The sequence below is a fragment of the Carassius carassius genome, chromosome 12 (assembly GCF_963082965.1).
Source record: "Carassius carassius chromosome 12, fCarCar2.1, whole genome shotgun sequence".
NCBI classification, from domain to species: Eukaryota; Metazoa; Chordata; class Actinopteri; order Cypriniformes; family Cyprinidae; genus Carassius; species Carassius carassius.
In genome coordinates, this window is record NC_081766.1 from 17844975 (window position 1) to 17858152 (window position 13178).

The following is a 13178-nucleotide window of genomic DNA, read 5'->3' on the forward strand; positions in this document are numbered from 1 at the left end:
ACAACACATCAGATTAAGTGGCTTTTATTTTAATCTATTTATTATTTTATTTATTTTTATTTTTTTAATGAGCAAAAGTGTCACGTACGCTGATACAGGAAACAAGGAGAGATCCAAGTGCAGGTATGCTTTTTATTGGGATAATCCAATTCGTAATCAGTCCAGGCAAGGGTCAAAACCAAAATAGCCAATGAACATAAACAGACACAAACACACGGGCAAGAACAAGACTTAGAATAAGACGTGATAACTACAGATTAACGTGAACATTTAAACAAGGACTCCGTGACACAGACTCAGACAGACCGGGTATAAATACACAAAAGGATAATGGGGAAACAGGAGACAGGTGGGGAACAATCAATTAACTCAAACAAGGAGGAAGGTGACCAAATAAGGGAACAGGAAGTGGTTATAAGATACACACCGTGGGAACAGGAGGACACCTAGTGGAAACCCAGGGAACACAACCCAGACACTGTGACAGTACCCCCCCTCTACGGAGCGGCTCCCAGACGCTCCAAGACAGACACAAAACAGGGACCAGGAGGGAGGCGGACAGGTGGAGGCTCAGGGGGAGGGACGGAGGGTCAGAAAAGAAAAACATGGGGAACAGGCACCAGAATGTAAACACAAAACAAGAAGACCAGGAGGGAGGAGGACCGGAGGAGGTTCAGGTGGAGGGACGGAGGGCCAGACTAACAGAAAGGAACAGGGACAGACATTAACACAAAAACAAAAGGAAAAAACAACATGAAGCCCCCCAGGGTAGAGCAGAAGACCACCACACCCTTGTGGTCAAGGCCAGAGTCCTCCAGGGCGGAGCGGAAGACCACCACAACCGTGTAGTCAGGGCAAACGCCCCCCAGGGCGGAGCGGAAGACCATCACGTCCTCGTGGTCGACGCCAGAGTCCAACAGGGCGGAGCAGCAGACCACCCAGTGACTTGACTCTGAAAGTTCAACGGTGACTGGCCCTGACTCCGGAGGGTCATCGGTGACTGGCCCTGACTCCGGAGGGTCATCGGTGACTGGCCCTGACTCCGGAGGGTCATCGGTGACTGGCCCTGACTCCGGAGGGTCATCGGTGACTGGCCCTGACTCCGGAGGACCAGCGGTGACTGGCCCTGACTCCGGAGGACCAGCGGTGACTGGCCCTGACTCCGGAGGACCAGCGGTGACTGGCCCTGACTCCGGAGGACCAGCGGTGACTGGCCCTGACTCCGGAGGACCAGCGGTGACTGGCCCTGACTCCGGAGGACCAGCGGTGACTAGCCCTGACTCCGGAGGGCCAGCGGTGACTAGCCCTGACTCCGGAGGGCCAGCGGTGACTAGCCCTGACTCCGGAGGGCCAGCGGTGACTAGCCCTGACTCCGGAGGGCCAGCGGTGACTAGCCCTGACTCCGGAGGACCAGCGGTGACTAGCCCTGACCCTGGAGGACCAGCGGTGACTAGCCCTGACCCTGGAGGACCAGCGGTGACTAGCCCTGACCCTGGAGGACCAGCGGTGACTAGCCCTGACCCTGGAGGACCAGCGGTGACTAGCCCTGACCCTGGAGGACCAGCGGTGACTAGCCCTGACCCTGGAGGACCAGCGGTGACTAGCCCTTACTCTGGAGGATCAGCGGTGACTAGCCCTTACTCTGGAGAGGTCACTGGCACCTGACTCGCCTCTGGAGGGTCAACTGGAACCTGACTTGATTCAAGAGGAACCGCATCGGGAACCGCATCGGGAACGGCCTCGGGCACCGCCTCGGCCTCCAGAACAGCAACGTACACCGCCTCGGCCTCCGGAACAGCATCGGGCACCGCCTCGGCATCGGGCACCGCCTCGGCCTCCGGAACAGCATCAGGCATCGCCTCGGCATCGGGCACCGCCTCGGCCTCCGGAACAGCATCGGGCCCCGCCTTGGCATCGGGCACCGCCTCGGCCTCCGGAACAGCATCGGGCCCCGCCTCGGCATCGGGCACCGCCTCAGCCTCCGGAACAGCATCGGGTACTGCCTCGGCATCGGTCACCGCCTCGGCCTCCGGAACAGCATCGGTCACCGCCTCGGCCTCCGGAAGAGCATCGGGCACCGCCTCGGCATCGGGCTCCGCCTTGGCCTCCGGAACAGCATCGGGCACCGCCTCGGCATCGGGCACCGCCTCGGCCTCCGGAACAGCATCGGTCACCGCCTCGGCCTCTGGAAGAGCATCGGGCACCGCCTCGGCCTCCGGAACAGCATCGGGCACCGCCTCGGCCTCCGGAACAGCCTCGGGCACCGCCTCGGGAATGTCCTCCTGGACGGCAGCGGTCCGCTCGGGAACATTCTCCGGGCTTTGAGGAACGGTAGACGCCTGTCTCCTCCTCCGCCCTCTATGATGGCGAGTCGGTGGCACCTTGTCTGGAGACTCAGGCGTTGAGTCGGCCATCTTGTGCTGTGGCGCTGGGCTGGCGGCCATCTTGTGCTGTGGCTCTAAGCTAGCGGCCATCTTGTGCTGTGGCGCTGGGCTGGCGGCCATCTTGGGCCATGAATCTAGATCGGTGACAGACTTGGGCATTGGCGCTGGGTTAGCGGCCATCTTGGCGGAAGAGACAGGAGTGGCTGGGGCATCCCACGGAAGCCTATGCTGCAAGAAGTACACGAATTCCCAGAATTCCAGTGTCTCTAAATGCCCCATCTCCTCCTGAGAAACTGGATCATCCAGCCCGCTGTTGAAATAATCCTTCAGGGCCGCATCGTTGTATCCCATACCCTGGGCCAGGGACCAGAACACCTGTGCCAGGGCACCCACCTCATTGCCCTCTTGGCGGAGGGCGATCAGCCGGAGATACTTAGCTCTCCGCTCCGCCATTTTGGCTGGGGAACGGGAAAAAGACATACCGCTGGATCTCAGTGTGACGGAGTCCTTCTGTCACGTACGCTGATACAGGAAACAAGGAGAGATCCAAGTGCAGGTATGCTTTTTATTGGGATAATCCAATTCGTAATCAGTCCAGGCAAGGGTCAAAACCAAAATAGCCAATGAACATAAACAGACACAAACACACGGGCAAGAACAAGACTTAGAATAAGACGTGATAACTACAGATTAACGTGAACATTTAAACAAGGACTCCGATGACACAGACTCAGACAGACCGGGTATAAATACACAAAAGGATAATGGGGAAACAGGAGACAGGTGGGGAACAATCAATTAACTCAAACAAGGAGGAAGGTGACCAAAAAAGGGAACAGGAAGTGGTTATAAGATACACACCGTGGGAACAGGAGGACACCTAGTGGAAACCCAGGGAACACAACCCAGACACTGTGACAAAAAGTGCACTTTCAGCACTTTACAACCAGTGCCCAGTTATATAAAATGCTTAGACTAGTCTTAAAACTAGCCTACATATTTTTTCTTCTTCTTCTTCAAGACTGGCCATAACTTTTATATAAAAAAATTGGATTGGTTTAATTTAAATTCTAATTTAAAATAAAACTGATTACAAATATTAAAGTATTTTGAACATTTTCTTGTTGTCAGACAATAATTGATCATGTTCATAATTAACATAATGATCTGTAGCCATGGTTACTCAGCTATCTGTGTGAACTGTATGACCAGTTACTTATTACCAGTCATTGCAAAAATGTTTGGAAATTTAGTAGATGTAAAAGAAAAATCTACCATAGATTGGCAAATGATGGTTAACTATCTATGCAATAACATTTAAAAAATATTTAAGACATAATTTTGCCAGATTTACAGGTGCATCTCAATTAATTAGAATGTCATGAAAAAGTTCAACTCAGTAATTCAACTCAAATTGTGAAACTTGTGTATTAAATAAATTAATCACAGACTGAAGTAGTTTAAGTCTTTGGTTCTTTTAATTGTGATGATTTTGGGTCACATTCAACAAAAACAAACCAATTCACTATCTCAACAAATTAGAATACTTCATAAAAAAATTTAAAAAAAAAACATTTTTAGTGAATTGTTGGCCTGCTGGAAACTATGTTCATTCACTGTACATGTACTCAATACTTGGTAGGGGCTTCTTTTGCTTTAATTACTGCTCCAATTTGGCGTGGCATGGAGGTGATCAGTTTGTGGCACTGCTGAGGTGGTATGGAAGCCCAGGTTTCCCCATGATTGTGTAGCCTAGTGAACCAAACTGAGAGACCATTTTGGTGGGTTTTTGTTTAATGTGAGCCAAAATCATCACAATTAAAAGAACCAAAGACTTAAACTACCTCAGTCTGTGTGCACTGAATTTATGTAATAAATTTATTTAATACACAGGTTTCACAATTCGAGTTGAATTACTGAAATAAATTAACTTTTCCATGACATTCTAATTTATTGAGATGCACCTGTATATAAAGATGTCTTGCAAAACCCTTTTTTGTATATTCAGTACTTCACAAGCAGACGATGCCCACTGTTTGCTTTCCTGGCTTGTAACTATGGGGTTTCTGCTTTCAAACGGTTGGAGAGGAAGATGTAAACAACTAATCAGACAACAGGCCACAAAATATTGTCTGACATCAAGTATACTATGCTCTTGACTAACAGCCCACAGAGTCATTAAAAAAAGGAAAAAGCAGACGAGTACAGACTTTACTAAAAAGGCTCTGGAGTGTGATTTTAATTTAATGTGGCTAAGCACTGTTTTTGTTCACCCACGAAGCCTCCTTCATTTTGCAAATTGATTACTGAAGCCTGGCTACTGTCAGCTCCTGTTCTCTCACCAGTGCTGATGTTAATCTCTCAGTACTAAAGCCCTCACCCGAACTCACGACCAATCAGTCGAAACAACAGACCACCATACAGTTACTAGCGCCACAGAGAAATTTGTATTTCAACACTTTACAAAGAAATACTGTATGTTTTGATTTATAATAAGCAACATATTGTTAGCTTTTATAAATAGCAACAAATTGCTTTGTTTACATATCCTTGCTGGATTTTTGTTAGGTTTTTTTTTTTTTTTTTTTTTTTTTTTTTTTTTTTTACATTTTGTGTGGTTTCAATGAATCTGTTTAATAAGTGGTAGATGTGGTACTGTAACTCACCACTAGGGAGAGCCGGATGATCACTGTTTGTAAAATCACACACACGCTAGTCAGTTCGACTGTTTAAAGGGTTAAATTGTATCCTATTTACAGAACCATCAAAAAATGTGATTTGGAATCAGTAGTTATATTCTCCACACACACACACAAAAAAAATTATTATATTATTATTAATAATCACAGTGCCTATGTACCACAATAATTGTTCGAGAGGTTGAATTATACTCTAATTGACAATTACAATATATTTTCTCTGTATAATACTGGCTTTTTCAGTAAGAGAAACATAATGCAAATATGGTGTCTAGCTTTTAATTTGTGTCTAGCTCTTGATTCAGGCTCTGGTATTTCGAGGACAGTACTGTCTAATTGCACCATTAGGCATAATGCCCTTGAGTGGAGGCCATGGATGCTAATTGAGACTTTTCTATAGACAAGAAATCCACAGTTTTGCACAACTGATGGCTTTTGACAATAAACCAATTACTGAATGTTGCTGGGTTACAGAAAAGGGAGTAGTGAGGTCGGTTGAATGGGAATATCATCTCTCCTGCTTAACATTTTGGCCTCAAAATTCTCCTGAACCTAAAATAAAGGCTAACAGTTTGAGTTCCTTTTTGTTCACATGAGACTCTATGGCAAGTTGACCCTCTGTCTTATAATTGTGTTATAATTTCAAGCACCCAGAGTCAGAATTGGACACACAGCAGGATGTAAAGTGCTTATTGGAATGAATTGGTAAATGAAGCAGGATATATTCAATGGATTTAAAGGCCAAAGGGCATTGACAGCAAGTAACTGTCGGCTATTCTTTATTGATTTAGATATAAAAGTGAGTTTTTTGGACAAGTTTTGAACAAGATGTCCACAGTATTAGCAGGAAAGTTATTTTAGTGGGAATATCCCATTTGGTTCTTATGGTCTCTGTAAAGACACAGCCTTTCATCTCCCAATAACCCTATTGTAAATGAAACCCTAAACAATCTGCAACAATCATACTCAAGCATGCACTGTCACCGTGTGGATCAGAACAGACTCTCTTTGTCAGCTTATTGATGATCACTGAGCTGTGGAGATTTGGCTGATAAAACTGACTCAGTATTTCCATGCCCTGATTTTTCCCTCAGCTTGCTGTAAACAGACTCCTAGTTTTCCCATGTTCAAGGACATGGAGGCCATCCAGAATATAACCACCTCTCTGATAGTTTTCTGATAAATCTATAATGTACATATAAGCTAACGTTTTACTAGCATAAAAAATTCATTACAGTTCAAAACTTTGGGGACAGTAAAATTGTTGTTATTATTTGTTTTGCTTTGAAAGAAATTAAAAGTTTTATTCAGCGAGGATGCATTAAATTGATCAAAGTGACAATAAATCTATTTATGGTGTTTAATAAAATAGATTTCTATTTCAAATACATGCTGCTCAGTTGAATTTTCTATTCATTGAGTAATGCTGAAAAATTTATCATGGTTTCCACAAAAGTACCGAGCAGCAAAAAAAAGTGATAAGAAATGTTTCTTGAGCAGCAAATCAGCATTAAAAAAGAATGATTTCTGAAGGATCATGTGACACTGAAGACTGGAGGAATGGCTGCTAAAAATTCAGTTTTGTCATCAAAGGAATGAATTACATTTGAAAATATATTGTAACAGAAAACATTTAATAGAAATACTGTATTTAAAGTATTCAAATCAAATAAATGCAGCCTTGGTGAGTGTAATAAAGGGAGTCTTGACGACGAAGTTGGGAATCCAAAACCAAGGCTTTATTCCATAGAGCATAGTCAGAACAGGGAGGGTTAAACACCAGCAAACAATAACATCCAAGGCACAGGCAAAAGAGTACTCCACAATACAATCAAAGGTCAGGGCAGGCAACAATAATTCAAAAACAAGGCATCAGTCAAATACAAGAAAGGCAAGCTCTAAATCTAGGACACTGGGAAACACGGAAGGGCTAAACATTCAATCACCAGCGATGTGAGAGTGTGCCATTCTTATATTGTGAGACTGATGAGTTGATGAGAGACAAGTGAATTAATTTTTTTAAAGAGTAACTAAACCCTAAACCAACTTTTTTTAGTTAATGATCTGTAAGAATGGGGCTTTATTAGTGCTGTTCATTGATTCGATTGATTTTTGCCATTTGAGGAAAAAGTGTTTTAATTTTACAAGAAATGGTGTAAACCTGCCCTCTTCAGGTTGAACGGTGGCTTCTGCAGTTTATTTTTCCTATTGGATGTTGCGGTGGCAAGTGACGTAAGCGGTGGCAGGTGACATAAGCAGTTTCCAGCTCACCACGCCCCTTGGTACGAGCTACCATGCCCTTGGCAGTATAAAACCATCTTGTTCAGTCAAAATCACTGTAGTGAGTCCGGAGTTGGATTCGCGAGTATTGAAAACGACCAGGATAGACTATTATAGTATCTATTTAGCATAGCAATTATATAGTTATTGAGATTATTTTGTGTAGCCTATGTAGTTAATTAGCATAGTTGTTAGTGTAACATTAGTATTGTTGCATCAGTTAGGATAGCTTCAAGTTAACGTAGATTTATCTGTATTTAGTACAGCAGTGAGGATGGACTGTGAGTTTTGCTGGTTGCGACAGCACTTCTGGACTGCATAGTTTTCCAGCAGACTTTACAATTAGGCGCCAGTGGTTGCATGCACTTGGCCTGGAAGACCGCGAGTTCCCGCCTAGAGCTGGAGTGTGCAAACTGCATTTTACAAGGGATTGCTTATCTGGCTCGGCTCGGTGTTCATCTTCAGTTCTCTCTTCACAGCAGTTCAGTCAGTGTACTGTTTGAGTACATGAATTACTCCGGGAGAGCCTGTCCTCCAACAAAAAACGACCATATAGGTCGTGTGTGCAAGCACCGTATTACAACCTATATTTACGTTTTAAAGTTAAAAATAATGACAGTATCGCGTTGCGTCTGTCGTCATGAAATGACGTATAACGTCATTACCAATCAAAACGCACGTTTATTTAAATGCAATGTGTGGGCTTTTTACACCGATCTCACAGTATTTCCTACATATTTTACTAGGTGGCTTATTTGTTCGAATGACCACACCTAACCCCACCCCTAAACCTAACCCTCACATAAATCATGCTAAATTATGATTTATTGAGCATATACATTTTCGTGCACATCCGTTCCCTGGGATCGAACCCATGATAGCATGATTACCTATCAATGTATAGAGCAATAATCTACCAACTGAGCTACACGAAACACAAATCAGAGGGCAAATAAAAGAGTACAAAACATTAATATGAAAACGACTTTTTGCCAATAGGGGCGCAATTGTAGTATACGCTCTGATGGGTCGTATTTCAGGGATTTGGACAAACGACCTATACGGGCGTATTGGTTGGAGGACAGGTTGCTCCGGGATATTGGTTTGTTTGAACTCAGAGGGAGTGTCAGCCACATTAAAAAAATTAACAGCTTAAGTCATTTGTGGATTAATGCGTATTAGAGATGCGAACCGTTTAAAAAGATTCAGTTCGATTTGGTGAACTGAATGATTCGTTTCGCGAACCAGATATCCAGCTGCTTTGTTTTGAACTCTCTCTCACAACAGACACGGAAGAGAAGACAATGCTGAATAAAGTCGTAGTTTTTGCTAGTTTTGGACCAAAATGTATTTTCGATGCTTCAAAAAATTCTAACTGACCCTCTGATGTCACATGGACTACTTTGATGATGTTTTTCTTACCTTTCTGGACATGGACAGTAGACCGTACACACAGCTTCAATGGAGGGACTGAGAGCTCTCGGACTAAATCTAAAATATCTTAAACTGTGTTCCAAAGATAAACGGAGGTCTTACAGGTTTGAAACAACATGAGGGTAAGTTATTAATGACATAAATTTGCTATCTGGGTGAACTAACCCTTTAAGTAGTCTATCAAAATTAAGTGTTACCATTTATTTTTGTAATGAACCAGCTGGAAAAAATTTGCATACGCAAGATTAATGTATATCAATACCGTCTTGTTAGCTTTGTGTCCGAATGTCATTTGGGCTTAGCTATGTGTTCAGATCATTACTGAAATAGTTTTCACCTATAAAAGCAAGGAAATATAGCTTAACTCGAAAAGGTTCAAAAGAGGGTGTTTTGTGAGCCCACTTTTCACAGTTCACTTTTCGTAGAGATTAACACTAAATCCCTATCACATGATATTATAATAATAGGATTAGGACAGGAGGTTTTTGGGAAATTGGGGTCACTGTTGGAGCATCGGTTGTAGGTCTGCCTGCTGATTACAGGCACAGAGGAAGATTGTGAAATTAACCCTGGGGTCCAGACTTGTTCCTTAAATGATATCTCATTCATCCCATTACTTCATGCAGTCAGTGAAGCACTTGTCTCTTCAGTGCATTTGAATGTGATATGAGTGTTGGTCAGAATGAGAGATGAAGGGAGAGAGGACGTTTTAGTTACATGTTGGTAAAAGGCCATGTTCTTTTCTTTTCTTTTTTTGAATACACAAACATCCCCATTAACAATAAATATATTTAGTTTCTTTACGATTTCATAATATATTTTTGTAATGAACCAACTTGGAGAGATTTGCATACACAAGGTGTATTATACACTCATGCACTACATTTGTCTCTTCATGGCATTTCAATGTGATAAGCGGTATACTGTAGCAATTTGTGTTTTCTAATCTTTTAGAAAGTTAGTTGCCTTGCACTACAGTGTATTTTCAGCACAAACTGCTGTGACCTGTAATTAAATACATTTGTAATTAATTTCTAGAAAGAGAACCTTCTCTCTGCTGTATACTTAATGCTTAGCTGAGAGAATTTGCTAGAAGCTCTGCAGCCCTGTAGAGCTCTTTATTTGACATTTTCCTCATTATTATCATTAGCACACATGTCAGATTGAAACAGAATTTTGACATTGACATTGGCATGAACTAATGAGAATGTTTTACTGTCGTCCTAATAACTGTGAAACAGGAGATGGAATTGCAGAAAAGAATGCAAAAGACCAATTGCTAGATTGTAGCTCTTGTACAAGTGAAAAATTCTTTCAAAATCTTTGCGATGAGGCTGTATGTTGCATGCAACAATTTGTTATTGAAACATACTTAAGGCGTTCCATGACAATGTTATGACAGTTCAATAAAACCTGAAATCTGTATGATTTTCAAACCTGTTTGATTTTCCATTACAATTCTGTCACAGTTCAATGAAAATTAAATAAAACTGTTCAGTGAAACTTCAGTTCAATAATACCAAAAGAATTATAAAAGCTTTCCCTTTGACTTTGAATTGACCTTTTGAATTAGAAGTCATCTTTAAGTCATATAGCATAATGTAAGTTTTACATTTAAGTTGTTTCTCATTGATCATACTGTATTAAGGAAGGGGAAATTATTTTCTGTTTTGTTTCTCACACAGCTTTTTTTTTTTTTTTTTTTTCAGAAGTCTTGGAATATAAAGCATGATTCATATGGATTATTTTAATATTCTTTTATGGTAGAAAAGAGCAACCGGCAGAATTTCTCCTTTTGTGTTCCACAGAAGAAATGGATTTTATTATTTATACATACATATATATAAATATATATATATATATATATATATATATATATATATATATATATATATATATACATTTTTTATATATATGAAATAATTTGTGTGTGAAGAAACTTTGTTTCTTATCTTCAGCACAACACTTTTGTCTTGTTCACTGTATTTTCATGTAATATTAGGAGAGACATATTTTCATACATATGGGAAGGGATATTAGGACTGTAAATTGTCCTTCATTTTAATCATTCCCCGTGTTACTGGGTGTTTTCTTTCAGAGCGAGGGTCTAAGGATCACCTAGTCCTCACTGAGCTCGTTGGTGTTCCTCTTCCTCCATCTGTGTCCTTCATCACGGGCTACAAGGGTTTTCCTGCCTACAGTTTTGGGCTTCATGCTAATGTAGGTCGACTGACCCAATCATTTGTACCTGAACCTTTCTTCAAGGACTTTGCCATTATTGTCAGCTTCAAACCCTCCAACTCTCGAGGAGGGGTCCTGTTCGCTATCACAGATCCCTCCCAGAAGATGGTCCACCTGGGCTTGGCCCTGACCCCTGTGGAGGATGAGACCCAGAGGATTGTACTGTATTACAGCGAGTCGGGGCTTGCAGACACCATGGAGGTGGCTTCCTTTAAAGTGCCTGATATGACACAGCAATGGAATCACTTCACGCTGACGGTCGAGCATGAGGAGGTTCGGCTCTATATGGATTGTGAGGAATACCACAGCATCCCCCTGAAGAGAAGCCAGCAGCCCCTCAGCTTTAAGCCAGGCTCGGGCATCTTTGTGGCAAATGCAGGCAGTACTGGCTTGGAGAGATTTGTGGTAGGTCACCATTTTGTTCAAAACTCAAAAACCTTTCGTTTATATCATTTTCTCACAATTGGAACCACACAAAACATAACTGAACATAAAAGATGATCTGAAACCACACTGAAGTTTGAAAACTGAAAACCACACTGAAATCTTCTTATTCATATTTACCTTGTTTTTTGCTTTTAGGTATCATACAATTATTTGATTTTATGTGTACTTGGGCCTTGAGAATATGTACTTTTAGTAAACTGACAGGCTCACATTAGAGAAAAGTCGAGCAAATTGTTCAAAAGAGGCAGTGAGCTTTTATTTTGATAATGTTTACTGTGATTATAAACTGACATGGAATATTGATATAATACTGATACTGTAATTCACTGATACTGAATTATGCATGCTCATTTTCCCAGTTTATTATGTTTAGATTATGTTTGCGATAAACTCACTTAAGGTGAATGTTTAAAAACATGAATAATACTGTAAAATATAATATTTAGAAAATATCCTATTACATGTACATTTATCATACTGTACATTATAATGCTGTGATGCCTAAATTTACTTTTTCAGACTTTAGTTTTAAGTGATTTATTTTTATATTTGTTGAATGTTATATTTTATTAGACAAAATAGTACATAATTTTTATATTGTTTATTAATCTGTTTTCTTTGGAAGCCCATGAGAATAAAAAGTATGCTTTATTAAAAAATGACAGTCAGAATTTTGACATAAAATTTAAAATTATGAAAAATATATAGTTATGACAAAAAATGTCAAAACTGTGAGATAAGAAATCATAATTATGACATGACGATGTAAGATTTTAATACCATTTTTTCTGGTAAATAGCATGTTTCACTTTTTGATCATGTAATATTTTGCTAAATAATTTAATTGACCTGTTAGCACTGATGAGTGCTTGTTTTGTTTTTAAAAATATTATCATAACATGTAAAATGATAATAAAATAAAATGTCACCTTACAAAATCATTAGTTGCATAAAAATATTTTTTTTCCCCTAATTTATTCACATTTACATTGTACAACACCCACCATACCAAAAATACCAAAAGCTTTGATTCAGACACTGTCCTTTAGAGCTTTTAGTTGGTTGTTAAGGGAGGCTTGTTGTCATGGAGAAGACTTCAGGAAGGTCCAATCCTTTGTGTTACGTGGCATAATGCTACAGTAGATGGGCCTGCTTCAAGGAAAGAGAAGCACTAGCAACAAAACTCTTGCATATAGAGAAACAATCATACTTTTAGACCTGGCTATAAGCACAAAGGTCCCAGGTTCAAATTTCTAGAGAGTTACAGTTACTGTTGTGTTCTCTTGTAAAGACACTTTTGAGGATTGTCAGTCTGCTGTTAAATATTTGTTCTTTCATATCTTCCTTCAGAGGTATTACTGATGATGGTTATTGTGCTGATATATGTCATCTGTAATGGTCCTAATTGAGTTTTGCTTGTTATTGTTTTATGGCTGTTTGGACTAGGACAGTTCATAATGCCTTTAATAATGAAAGTAGCTGACAGCCATCATAAATCCCAGCTGTACTTGAATGAATGTGTGGCTGAAAGAACCCATTAAATCCTAATGAGTAAAGCAGGAGGTGCTTCCTCTGAAAGCCTGCTGATAATTGTACAAAATGTATTACCTTCCCTTAAGCATTTCTGGCACATCACTGAGCTCTGGATGAATCTGTGCTGCTGTGCTTCTGCTGTAACAGAACAAATCTCTTC

The 13178-nt window shown here is 41.1% G+C and overlaps 1 protein-coding gene across 2 annotated transcripts in view; it reads left to right on the forward strand.

Moving 5' to 3' along the window:
• Positions 1-13178, forward strand: part of LOC132154984 (collagen alpha-1(XV) chain-like) — a 47703-nt gene that overhangs the window by 5171 nt on the left and 29354 nt on the right. For both annotated transcript variants that reach the window (XM_059563741.1, XM_059563742.1), the window contains exon 3: positions 10896-11443. In XM_059563741.1, coding sequence (XP_059419724.1) covers positions 10896-11443 — 548 coding nt within the window. The remainder of the gene's footprint in view (positions 1-10895; positions 11444-13178) is intronic.